We start from the raw sequence: 13488 nt of genomic DNA, 5'->3' as shown, positions 1-13488 counted from the left end.
GTGGTAAAAATGTGACTAAAGAAAAACATCTGACTATGCTCTGAATGGTGGAATTTTACTGTTTAACACTATACAATCACAACTTTTGAATTTCCTAATAGTATTAGGAAGAATATGAAGTAAAATGATAGAAAAAGGACCAACTCACATATGATAGCATGTAGTTGCCATCATCCCATAGTACTAAACATGAAATCGAAAATACCTCATAGAGTGGGATTGTGTAGGCAACGTAAATTAAATTGATCAAAAATATATATGAAAAAATATATAAATTTATTACAAAAATACATACAGCATATACAAAAAATTGTTAAATATCTCGAGAATTACATAAATATACATAATACAAAACAGAACATAAATGATGCAAATACTGTCCGGCATACGGTACCATCACCATTTGGGAGGTAAGTTTGTAGCTGAAAAGCCGACGCGTTTCGAATGCTACGCATTCTTCATCATGGCATAAAACAAGTAATGCATCTGAGATAGAGCGAAAAAAGTTATATATATTAAATATATTCACATTATAGCATTGTATTCTCTTCGTTGAAATGTAGAAGCAGTACATATACATCCTCCTCATCAAATAATGAAAAGACACAAAATATCAATGAAAAAATCTCACCTATTGCCTAAAAACTTCACGCCCAGGGGTGTGGGGCAAGAGGCCCCCTGGTGTTCTGGGACCAGGATGTCTCCTATAGCAGGTCGCACCATACAGACAGTTCCCTATTTGAATATCACTCATAGAGTGGGTAGAACCAATTGGTTCAATTTTGGGTGGTGTTAATAATCCTATGTGAGGGAAATATCAAAAGATTGTATCAGAAAATACCAGTGTTGAGCATCAAATCATTGGTTGGAGATAATACTCCAAACCATGATGAACAACATTGACTATGAGAGAATGTGCCTAAAAATATTGAACAATAGACAGTGCTATAAGAAAATCACAGTAGCAACTGTGGATAGGTTCAATGGGGAATTTTATGAACTCGTTGACAACTTTTACAGTAATGGCAGCATTATCAAAGATGTCTGGGACTTCATTAGAACACAGCACCCACGACAACCGACCATGTATTCCCTACCAAAGGTGCACAAAAATTTGCAGGATCCGCCGGGACGTCCAATCATATCTGGCAATGGATCAATATCTGAGGGCGTCAGTCAAGTAATTGACCAGTACCTCCGGCCCCATGTACTTGATCTACCATCCTATACTAGGGATACAATTCATCTTCTTCAGATGCTGGAGGATTTAACTATACCCCCAGATGCTATCCTAGTAACGATAGATGTAGAATCACTTTATAACAGTATTCCGCATAAACTAGGTCTAGAAGCCATCGAGCGGGTACTCAAACAAAGACCAACCACAGACTGGAAATTTAATTATTTCATTCTCACTATGCTGGATTTCATTCTTCAGCATAACACCTTTCTTTTCCAAGGCTCCCACTACCTCCAGGTACAGGGTGTTGCTATGGGGACGTGCTGTGCACCCTCATACGCAAACCTGTACCTGGGGGAGTGGGAGCGGGAATTTTTGTTGGGTGAAAATGCGTCTATGTGCGCTGCCAACATTCTTGTTTGGCAGCGGTACATAGACGACATTTTTATTGTTTGGGACGGTCAGGAAAGTGAACTTATAGAAATGTTGAGGCTGATGAATATCAACAGCTTCAATCTTTTCTTCACCATGTCATACAACGACACAGAGGTCAGTTTTTTGGATATCCGTATCTTCAAAGAATTGGATGGTACTTTGGGTACATCCTTATTCAGAAAAGAGACGGCGGGAAACACTCTGCTTCACGCAGAAAGTTTTCATCCTGAAGTCCTGAAGAAGTCCATTCCGTACAGTCAGTTCCTTCGGCTTAGAAGGAACTGCTCTACGGATGCTGACTTCCAAAAGGAAAGGGACTTATTATCTGAACGCCTCTTGACAAGAGGCTATACCAAAACTAGCCTGAAGAAGGCTTTCAATAGAGTGAGGGATACAAATAGACGGTCCCTCATCTTTAAATCCAAAAATGTCAATAAAAAGGAAGAATCTAACACTAGAGTCATCATAAATTTCTCCAATGAACACCAAAAAATCCGAAAGACGATCTCCAAATTCTGGCCTATCCTGACAGAAGACCCAATCCTAAAAAACTTAATTACCAACCAACCACAGATTACCTTTAAAAAAGCACCTTCTATAGGTTCATTGCTGGTCCAAAGTGAGTACAAAGGGAATAGTAAAAAAGATCCTTGCAAAACTTTTGGCACCTATCCCTGCGGGGCATGTGCCCAATGCTCTGTTATAGGGAGGAGAACCACACTGACACTGCCCAATGGGGATACCTTCTCCCTGAAACATTTTGCTAATTGCAAAACTCGGGGGGTGGTATACCTCATGCAGTGTCAGTGTGGTTCATTTTATGTGGGCAAAACCAAACAAGAACTACATAAGCGAATAGATAAACACATGCACTCCATGCGCATTTGTAATCTCTATCTTCCATTGGGTCGACATGTAGCCAAGTACCATGGCTATCATATGCCTAATATTAATTTTACTGTGTTAGATCGTATACATATTCCCTTACGTGGGGGTGACTGGAACAAGATCCTACTGCAACGTGAAATGCGTTGGATTAGGTATCTGAGGGCCACCACACCCCCTGGCCTCAACGAAAGTGAGAGCTTTAGGCCTTTTCTGGAGGGATTCTCCTCTGGCAAAACTGATTAGAATTTTAATCGGGAAGGAAGAACTCTATCCCTGGTTTTGATTCCCTAACAGACTTTTCTCTCATCTTTTACCAAGTTTCCCTCTCTACCCCATTGTAGTGAGGACATTTGATACTTCCAGGTTAGGGCCAAATGTCAAGTATGACACTTAGAAATATAAGGGGGTTTCTTTGTTTTTCTTATTATTATTATATGTATATAACTTTTTGGAATTGTTTCTTTACAATGAATATGTTGTTCTGACTCAACGTTTCCTTCTATTGAATTCTGCTTCTATGCGGATTGGTTGGAAGGTAATTGTTGCTATAAATGTGGATATGGGCAAATTGTTCCTTTATCTAGCCAATTTTTGCTTCTTTGGCTTCTATGGCCTAGGGGTGTGGAACATCGGCCACAATCTGGTCGAAGGGACGTGGGTGTCTCTGGGGCACATCTGCAGGTTGCTTCCATCCTTTCCCTATTTGTTTGACTCATCAGCTGCCAGGGGAGACTTTTGGCTTTGTGCCAAAATGTCACCAAATTTACTCTAGGTGAGATATCATATCCTCCTAGGTAAATACAAAAGGCAGCTGTGGCTTTTCACTCCACAAGTGTCTCCTAGTGGTTCTTTCAAGAACTGCAGGAGAACAGTGCCCTACCAAGTTACTCAAATCCGGGCTGTATTCGTTTCATCTCTTTATACAGTGAACGTTGTCACAACCTGAGCGTTTTATCCTCCCACCAACCCCCTCCTTCTTTAATTACATTGCTGTGATTTGGCCGTTTTTCTCACTAAAGAAACATGCCAGATTCCTAATAAACGTTCAGGCCCTTTTTCAAAATGGTTTCCGGGGAACTTCCGGTTCCGGTTGAGATGTCTTTGACATCTCATAGATAACTAACCAATTAAATGGCCGCAGTAGCACTTCCGTTTTCGGAAGTGACGCCAATTGACTGGCATTCGAATCCCACTACCAAAATGGCCGCGGCGATACTTCCGGTACCGGAAGTGACGCCGACACACACAATCAATGACGGCGCTGTAATGCGCCTCTCTACAGCGGCGTTTTTGAAAGCAGGAGGGAGCCACACATGGTTTCCAGCAACTCCAAGCTGGAACAATGGATATGGTGACAAAGGGGAGGATCATAGCACCTGAATAGAATTAAGGTAGGTACTTAAAGCGGGGGTTCACCCTTAGAGGGCACTTTTCCCCCTTAGATTCCTGCTCGTTATTACTAGGGGAATCGGCTATTTATTTTAAAATAGGTGCAGTACTTACCCGTTTACGAGACGCATCCTCTCCGTCGCTTCCGGGTATGGGCTTCGGGAATGGGCGTTCCTTCTTGATTGACAGGTTTCCGAGAGGCTTCCGACGGTCGCATCCATCGCGTCACGATTTTCCGAAAGAAGCCGAACGTCGGTGCGCAGGCGCAGTATAGAGCCGCGCCGACGTTCGGCTTCTTTCGGCTACGAGTGACGCGATGGATGCGACCGTCGGAAGCCTCTCGGAAGGCTGTCACTCAAGAAGGAACGCCGGCTCCCGAAGACCCATACCCGGAAGCGACGGAAGAAGATGCAGCTCGAAAACGGGTAAGTACTGCACATATTTTAATATAAATAGCCGATTCCCCTAGACCGAACGAGCAGGAAGCTAAGGGGAGATTTTTTTTTTTTTTTTAAATGGGTGAACTCCCGCTTTAAGGAGGGCCAGGAGGGTTAGGTGGTGTCATTCCCTCTCCACATCCAGGAGAGCAAGGAGCTGTTTTTTCACCTCCAAGGGGAACCTATCTGGGAAAACCATCCATCATCCTCAGGACTTATTTATATCCAGCTCCATTTGGATACAAGATCTCAAACTACTTGTGGTGAGTTTTTTCATGAATGGTTTGGAGTATTATCTCCAACCAATGATTTGATGCTCAACACTGGTATTTTCTGATACAATCTTTTGATATTTCCCTCACATAGGATTATTAACACCACCCAAAATTGAACCAATTGGTTCTACCCACTCTATGAGTGATATTCAAATAGGGAACTGTCTGTATGGTGCGACCTGCTATAGGAGACATCCTGGTCCCAGAACACCAGGGGGCCTCTTGCCCCACACCCCTGGGCGTGAAGTTTTTAGGCAATAGGTGAGATTTTTTCATTGATATTTTGTGTCTTTTCATTATTTGATGAGGAGGATGTATATGTACTGCTTTTACATTTCAATGAAGAGAATACAATGCTATAATGTGAATATATTTAATATATATAACTTTTTTCGCTCTATCTCAGATGCATTACTTGTTTTATGCCATGATGAAGAATGCGTAGCATTCGAAACGCGTCGGCTTTTCAGCTACAAACTTACCTCCCAAATGGTGATGGTACCGTATGCCGGACAGTATTTGCATCATTTATGTTCTGTTTTGTATTATGTATATTTATGTAATTCTCGAGATATTTAACAATTTTTTGTATATGCTGTATGTATTTTTGTAATAAATTTATATATTTTTTCATATATATTTTTGATCAATTTAATTTACGTTGCCTACACAATCCCACTCTATGAGGTATTTTCGATTTCATGAAGTAAAATGATAAACTGGTGAAGAAAGATTTCACCTGAAGGCAGCACCCTATAACCCAGGGTGGATGAATATCCACCCGAGTCTTGTACTGTACTGATTAATAAAATTATTTTCCTGATGCAATAAAAAAATATTGCACTGAAATAGTTAGATTATAAGATGCCTGCAATTGTAAGCCTTAATTTTCTACTCCATTCACCTAGACTCTCTGTATGATGTACACCCAGGGGGCATATCCAGCACAGTTTTGCCAATGTCCATTAACCTGAAGGTTCCAGCCTATAACTTGTGGTCTATTAATACTCAGCTTGTATCTTGTCCTATTAGGGTATGTTTTTTTTTTTTTTCCCCTTTTTGCTCAGGCACACACTAACCACAGAAGGAAAGGCAAAAGGGTTTGGGTTTTCAACAAGCAGCAACTCATATCAATCTGCAGTTTTCCACTCACTTTCTAGATTTTTGTTGTCTTTCCGAGTCCTCCTCTCCTCTTCCTTCTCTTCTCTCAAAATCTCAGCAGAGATGAGGCCAACTCTTCCACCAGAAAGCATCTGAAACATTCACACATGTGCTGTCAGAGCTGGTTTGTATGTTTTTTGCACACATTTAAAAAATAATTGAGGCCTGAAGTTTAGTTAAACCCTCCCCACCCTCTCACTGACCATTTAACATTTACTACACTCTGGACAATAAAAAAAAAAAAATATATATATATATATATATATATATATATATATATATATATATATATATATATATATATATATATTAATTATGACACACATTAGCATAAGTTAATTAAGCACACATTTTCTACAAAAAAAAAAAAAAGGACACTAAAGTTAAAATTTAGGGCAAACAAATGCCATATATTTTTGTGGGCGGGCCATCCTACAAGGATTACAACAGGAATACGCACTATGCCTAAGTGCACATGAGGCATGGGATTTACGAACCCAGATTGGATGGTAGGGTGCGAATTAGTGATCAGGCCCGTCTGTCGCCCCCCCCAATCAATGGAGCACCAGCTGCCCCTGACGTTCACTGTACTCCAATGGCCTCCACCAGATCTCAATACAAAAGAGCACCTTAGGTGTGTGGTGGAATGGGAGATTTGCATCATGGATGTGCAGCCGAACAAATCTGCAGCAACTGCGTGATTCTATCATGCCAATATGGATCAAAATGTATGAAGAATGTTTCCAACACCTTGTTAAATCTATGCCATAAAGAATTAACGCAGCTCTAAAGGCAAAGGGGGTCCAGTCCGGTACTAGCAAGGAGTACCTAATCTAGTGGCTAGTGAGGAGATTAATAAATTGTATTTTATATATACACCTTATTTTCCTCGAGTATAAGCCAAGTTTTCCAGCCTTTTTTTAGGGCTGAAAAAAAAACCCTCGGCTTATACTTGAGTTAGTGTACCTGAATTCTTGACAGGCGTCCATTTTTTTTTTTTAAAAGTTGCTGCTTCCACCTGGCGTTCCGTGATAGGCATTTGACACTGTGTTCCACCTATCACGGAGGTCCTCTCATCCTCATGCCTCAGTTGTAGATAACGATAGAATTGGGATCTATTTAGTGCAAATTCCTCTCTAAGATCTGTAAATGATTTAAAAATTGCTCCTCTATATAGTTGTGGAATGTAACGTATGCCTGCCAACTCCCAAGACCGAAAGTCCTTAAGTTTAAAGAGTTCAGTCAAGTATTTGTTGTTCCATATTGGTGTAAATGAACATATACCTGTTATGCGTAGCAACGTCCTGGTGTACTTCCATACCGAATTCAATAGCTTAACAGTGGGCAACGAGCTCGAAATGTGCGTAAGTCCTGCCTCTAGATGGGAAAGCGCGGTCAGCTCCGAGCCACAAGGCGTCACCAACAAGCGGATAGGATCTTCTGCGTCCTCGCCACCCCAGCCCCCGAGGTGCTGAAGCTGCGAGGCCACAAAGTAGTATCTAGCGTGAGGAACCGCCATACCACCCTGATCCTTGGCTAGCTGTAAAGAGGAGAGACCGATACGAGCCACCTTGTTGCCCCATATCAGACTCCTGAATTGGGCATCTATTTGAGCAAACCACATATGGGGGATCCATATCGGGGCGTTATGAAATATGTAAAGTAGCTGCGGGGCCCAAATCATCTTGACCAAGTTAGTCCTTCCTGTAACTGAAAGAGGTAACTTAAGCCAGGCTGAGCACTTTGCCCGAAACTTTCGTAAGAGTGGGGCCAAATTAAGCTGGAGATATTGGTTCGGGTCAGCCGTAACCTGGATGCCTAGATATTTGAATTCCTCCACTAATTGTATATCTCTAGCACACTCGGGTAACCGATGTGTCAGGGGGTCAAGCGGTAGAAGCACCGACTTATTCCAATTTATACTAAACCCTGACAACTGCCCGAAGGCGGCAATCAGGGACATCACCTTGCTCAGGGAGGCTCCCATGTCCCCAAGATATATTAGGGTGTCATCCGCATATAAGGAGACTATGTCCTGCCTGGGTCCTCTGCAAAAGCCTACTATATCTCGTGTGGCTCTAATATGTATGGCCAGTGGTTCTAGGGCCAAGGCAAACAACAGGGGTGAAAGAGGGCACCCCTGCCGCGTGCCTCGAAAAAGTCGAAATGGTTCGGAAAGCTCGCCATTTACCCGCATCCTGGCCATTGGGGCGCTATACAATAGTTGAACCCACTTAATAAATGTACTACCCACTCCAAATCTCTCCAGGACCTCCCAGAGATAGGGCCACTCAACGCTATCAAACGCTTTAGCTGCGTCCAGCGAGAAAATGGCCCGATCTCCGGGATTGTCAACTGGCACCTGCAAATTAAGAAACAGTCTGCGCAGATTCTGGGCAGTAGACCTGGTTGGGATTGATCCCTGTGCACCACCTGTTGGATGCACTTGGACAATCTGTTAGCGAGAACCCTTGCAAGTAATTTAATATCGAACGTTAATAAGGAAATCGGCCTATATGCATCCGGTGACATTGCATCCTTGCCAGGTTTCAATATCACTACTATGATAGCCTCACTCATAGAGGGGGGGAGCACACCAGTTTCAAGGGCACAGTTATAGACTTTCAGGAGCATTGGTAGAAGCTGTTCTGAATATCTCTTAAAAACCTCAGCAGGCAGACCATCCGCTCCCGGTGCCTTGCCGTTCTGTGCATGTGCCAAGGCTTCCAATAGTTCATCCTCAGTCAACGGGGCGTTCAAGAGCGCCGCGTCGGATGGGGACAACTTAGGAATGGGATACCTATCCAGAAAGGAAGAAAGCTCCCCCTGGGTAGGCTGTACCTTAGACGTATACACATCCTGAAAAAAATTAGAAAACGTGTCTAGGATAGATCGGGTGGAGTAACACGTGTTCCCCCTTGCGTCCTGAATTGCCAATATATGTGAGGTGGGCTGCTGAGACTTGGCCAGCATCGCCAGCATGTGTCCTGTATTCTCTCCTTCTTCAAAGTGTGATTGCTGTAAAAAGAACCTTTTGTTTTCTGCCAGTTGTAGGGAAAGCTGCTCTAACAATGACTGGGAAGCCAACCAGGATCTCTTAGTAGAATCATTAGGATTTTCTATATAGGCGGCTTCCAGCCTTTGGGCTTCAGTTAACACGAACTTTTCCCATTCTTTGGTTTTAGTTTTGATCTGGGAGATGACCCTAATAAATTGGCCACGTAAAAATGCCTTGGCCGCCTCCCACACCGTACCCAGTCCCGCAGAGTCCATATTATGAATAAAAAACTCCTTCAACAATGCCGGGATTGGATCAGGGTGCGGTATGAGAGACAGCCAAAAGGGATTAAGTTTCCATAGACAATTTCCCCTGACAGCCCCTAATTTAACGTCTACTGTGATCGGGGAATGATCGGAAATTTGCCTGGGATGATATTGGGAGGACAGGACCAAGGGCAACATCATGTTAGTACCAAGTACCATATCAATTCTCGACAAGCCTCCAACCGATGCCGATTGGCATGAATATACTTTTGCCTCCGGGTTGCGCACCCTCCAGACGTCAGTAAGGCCCATTTCTATCAGAAGGCGGGCAAAGGGAGTAGGGCCCGTAGGCCCCCCCCCCAGCCCAGCAAGACGTGAGGCCAGTTTATCCTTCGTGTAATCTAAGTAATTGTTAAAGTCCCCCAGGACCATTGCAGGTACCCCTGGATATTTGGCCACATAATCAGCCAGCACCTTAAGTATGCTAGATGAGTACGGGGGGGGGATATAGAGACCGGCTAATATACACTTAGTCCCATAGAGGGAGCACAAAATAAATACAAAACGGCCCTCCGGGTCGGTTTTAACATCCAAAGGCGAAAACTGTGTATCCCGCTTAATAAGGATGCTCACCCCTCTCGAGTACACTGAACCGGTGGCGTGGTACTGGTGACAGAACTGTCTAGCTACGAACTGTGGTGTAGAGGTCGGGGAGAAGTGAGTCTCCTGCAGGCAGACCACGTCTGCCCCGAGCCGTTTGATCGTACGTGTCACCGCTAAGCGCTTAACTGGGCTCCCCAATCCCCTAACGTTCCAGGACATGAATCTAGTTACCTTAGCCATAAGAGAAAAACAAATCTGAGATTAAACCAGGATATTACAGAGCATAAATACCCAAATAATAGGAGCAGTAAGTAGGCAGTTCGAGGAGGTTCCTCTCATCCTCGGACAGTTTCCCAGCAGACACTGTGTTCAGTGTTCCGCCAACCACGGACATCCTCTTGTCCAAGGATGAACAAAAAAAACGTGAGCTAGACGATTACTGTGGTTAGTAGCTGCCCCCTCCTTCTTTGACAAAAACAAAGGCTAACCACATAACCATGGCAACTTTCTAATGAGCATGTTAAAAAAAAAAACACACTCAAGCACTGGCCTCATGTTGGAGAAATGGGCTTCATTCATTGTGGGAAATGCAAATTACTGACCACCACCCAAAAACTGGTAGATCCAGGTGGGAATATTATGAACATCTCAAGTCTATGGGTAGCCAAAACCACTTACTTTGGAATCTCCACTTCTCTGTGAGCTCGAGGAACCTTTTTCTGACTCAGCTCTGCTAGGTGGAGGTAAACTGTCTGGGTCTCTGCAATCTGCCCGTCGAGGGGGTGACAGGTTGGAATCGGAACCCCTCTTCTGGGCATGCCTTGGGGGAGACAAGTCTGAGTCAGAGTTTCTTTGTCGATCTGTAAAAAAATTAGTAAGGTGCAAAAAAAAAAAAAAAAATAAGTTATAAATCTGAGAACTAAGGCCATGGAGTTCCCACCAAATACTACAGACCGCACAAATACAAATGAACATTTTAGGTCTGAAGATTACTAAAAATATCCAAAATTACATATTTTATGAAATCAGAGACCCTGCAGAATAAAAAAGGTGGTAGTTGCAATTTTTCAATAAATTGAGCTACTGTTTATAAAATCTATATTTTCAGTAAAAAATTCTAAGTAAATGCGTTTGTGTGTACTAAAATGAATACCCACATTTTTAGTAAAATATAAAGAGGTTGCAAACATGGAAAGAGATAAAATACGCGACGTTCAAAACTGCCATGAAACAAGAATTTATGATACCCAAAAATACTTTACAGCTCATCAATTTAGAGTTAAAGATGACGTAAACCCGATTCATGAAATTTGAGCTGGACACACATCTGCAGTATTTTGTTATCTCTTTAATGAGCCAAGTCCTGTAGCTCTCTCCTGAATGGTTTCTCTGTTATCAGCCCGATAACTCCTGACAAATTCTAGGACCCTTTAGACAAAAGCAGCCTGAATCTTCAGTCTGGGGAGTTTGCTAAAATAGATCAGCAGGGAGTAGGTACTATTACAAAACACCTCTGAGAGTCTCTGCCTATGAGGAGAGGGGGTGTGTGCCTTTCCTCCAATCAGTAATGTTAGCTATCTTGACTGTATGCCCAGACATCACACTCTGTTAACCAGGAAGAGAAAATCTAACACAATTTCAACTTTAACAGTACACACATGTGAACACAGCAGATATACATGTAAAATCTATCTAGGGAGATTTGTTTAATCCCTGTGTATCACTTTTCACTTCACTGGGTATATGGAGGGTTTACATCCACTTTAATAGTGAATGATGGACCTAGAATTATTTTTCTCATGCTGGTGTGCATGGTGACATTCAATACGCATAGTGCACTTGCCATTTTTGCACACAGGCACCCCTTATGTGTGCATTTGCAGCGGCTGATCAAATTCTGGTTTTCCAGCAGAACCATTTGATGGAAGCCAGTCTAGTGATCAGCTTCTGTTGAACAGAGAGGCCACACAAAAACAAACTAAATTCGTCCAGTTCTGCTGAACCGGCCGAACATCGATCCATGTGTACCAAGCTTAAAAGTACTTGATATTAAGGCGGGGGTGGGGAGTGGGGGCTTCAAGAGTGGGACTTCCTGACAGGCTTCCTCCTTCGCCCAGGGACCGCTTAGGCGATACGTCATATCTCCTACAGTGGCCCCTCCCTGTAGGCGATCGCCTGGGACCTGTGAGGCAATCGCCTGACCAATCACAGTGCGCAGCACTGCTTGAGAATGCGCAGTGAGTGCCCAGCCGTGAAGCCGAAAGCCGTCATGGTTGGGTGCCCACACTTAGAATGAAGACGCCGGCTGGAGAGGGTGGAAGAGAAGCGGAACTCCGGCCGGCGCGTCGCTGGACCATTGAGCAGGTGAGTGTGTTTATTAAGAGCCAGCAGCTACACTTTTTGTAGCTGCTGAATTTTAACAATAAAAAAGCCTGGAACTCCCCTTTATTGTGAATAAGAAAGCAAAATATGAACTAGAATTTGTGTGGTCCAAATTGAAAACAATTCCTTTTACTACCACTTTTTAAATGCAGTGCTGCCGCTGCCATTTTAACCAATCCTTGTCGCTTCATTTGCCCACAGTTTACATTATCTCTAAATCCTGCACTAACATTTGACAACAGCATTGACAGGCAACATAAAAATATCCCTTCCTTAGATGTACTCTGTGCTCAGCCCTGCTTTACATACTAACACAATGGTTCTCAACTCCTGTCCTCAGGACCCACTAACAGGCCAGGTTTGCAAGATAACTGAAATACATCACAGGTGATAAAATTTGCTGCTCAGCGACTGCAGTATTCTAGTCTGCATCTCCCCAAGGTAATACTTAAAACATGGCCTGTTAGTGGGTCCTGAGGACAGGAGTTGAGAACCACTGTATAAACAGAATAGTGTATAGTGAGCATAGAGGAAGGGTTATAAATGTCACTTGAGCACAGATCACTCCCCCATTAGATGGAAGCCAACACCTTAGTTATATAATTCTTGAACAGCCCTGATGTCAGAGTGGCACCCTTAGTTATGAGAGCTCTTCACTGGTTGTCATCTACTATCACTGTCTTGCAGAGGAAGCCTGTGATCTGCTCTATATGTGATCTGTCAGAGGATTTGGTACAATCTGGTAAAAAGCACTGCAAAGAAAGTAGTTAGAAGCAGACTCTCTCTCTGTCCGGCGTTGTGATACAATAGTGAGCTGAGAGCAGCTTCCACAAACGCTGGTGTCCCTCTAATTTTCCCTGTAACACTCGCATAGCCCCTTAATCAAACTGTCCTGCAGATGTAGTTTCTAGTAGAGGGTTGAGACTAATCATTTACCGCTGTTGGGTACTTACAATGATCAGCTTGGTGCTGTAACTGCAGTGTGAGCTAGAGTTTGGCATACATTTTTTAGTGTATCTAAATCTGCTAGTATATTTAACACGCCCCTCCAATCTGACAATGCTGCTGTCCAAAGGTGTCCCTGTCCTCCTTTAACCAGAGTGGAGGCACGCTAATATCACCAGAAAACAGTTTTTTTAGGCTTGGTTTGAACATACGCAGTGCAAGAAACGCAGCGAATCCTGTGGGTTTCACAGCAGTCACATGAACCGCAGGGGGTGTCAATGTTATGTCTACCCGCATTCCAAACTTGGCTCTGAAGAAGAGGTGGATGCCCCTCGAAATGCATCAACTTTCTTTGGATTTTCATCCCACCCAAGTTTACTGCCCAGCAGATCTTGCTGGATGATGCACATGAACATAATTATCTGCTTGATTTTACCACTCGTTTGTGAGTATGCAATTTTACCTTCAAATAAATTTCAGTGTTATAAAAAGGTAATGCGCAAGGCTGCTGCATCCTCTGTCCTTGTTT

The 13488-nt window shown here is 43.2% G+C and overlaps 1 protein-coding gene across 4 annotated transcripts in view; it reads right to left on the bottom strand.

Annotated features, from left to right (window-relative positions):
- BUD13 (BUD13 homolog) overlaps positions 1–13488 on the bottom strand; it is a 54956-nt gene that overhangs the window by 20481 nt on the left and 20987 nt on the right. For all 4 annotated transcript variants that reach the window (XM_040325368.1, XM_040325369.1, XM_040325371.1 and 1 more), the window contains 2 exons: positions 10311–10492; positions 5758–5857 (listed from right to left, as the gene is read on the bottom strand). In XM_040325368.1, the coding sequence (XP_040181302.1) occupies positions 5758–5857; positions 10311–10492 (282 nt within the window). The remainder of the gene's footprint in view (positions 1–5757; positions 5858–10310; positions 10493–13488) is intronic.

The sequence above is a fragment of the Rana temporaria genome, chromosome 10 (genome assembly GCF_905171775.1).
Source record: "Rana temporaria chromosome 10, aRanTem1.1, whole genome shotgun sequence".
Classification (NCBI taxonomy): Eukaryota; Metazoa; Chordata; class Amphibia; order Anura; family Ranidae; genus Rana; species Rana temporaria.
The sequence above is the reverse complement of the archived record's forward strand: the minus strand, read 5'-3'. Positions and strand labels throughout refer to the sequence as shown.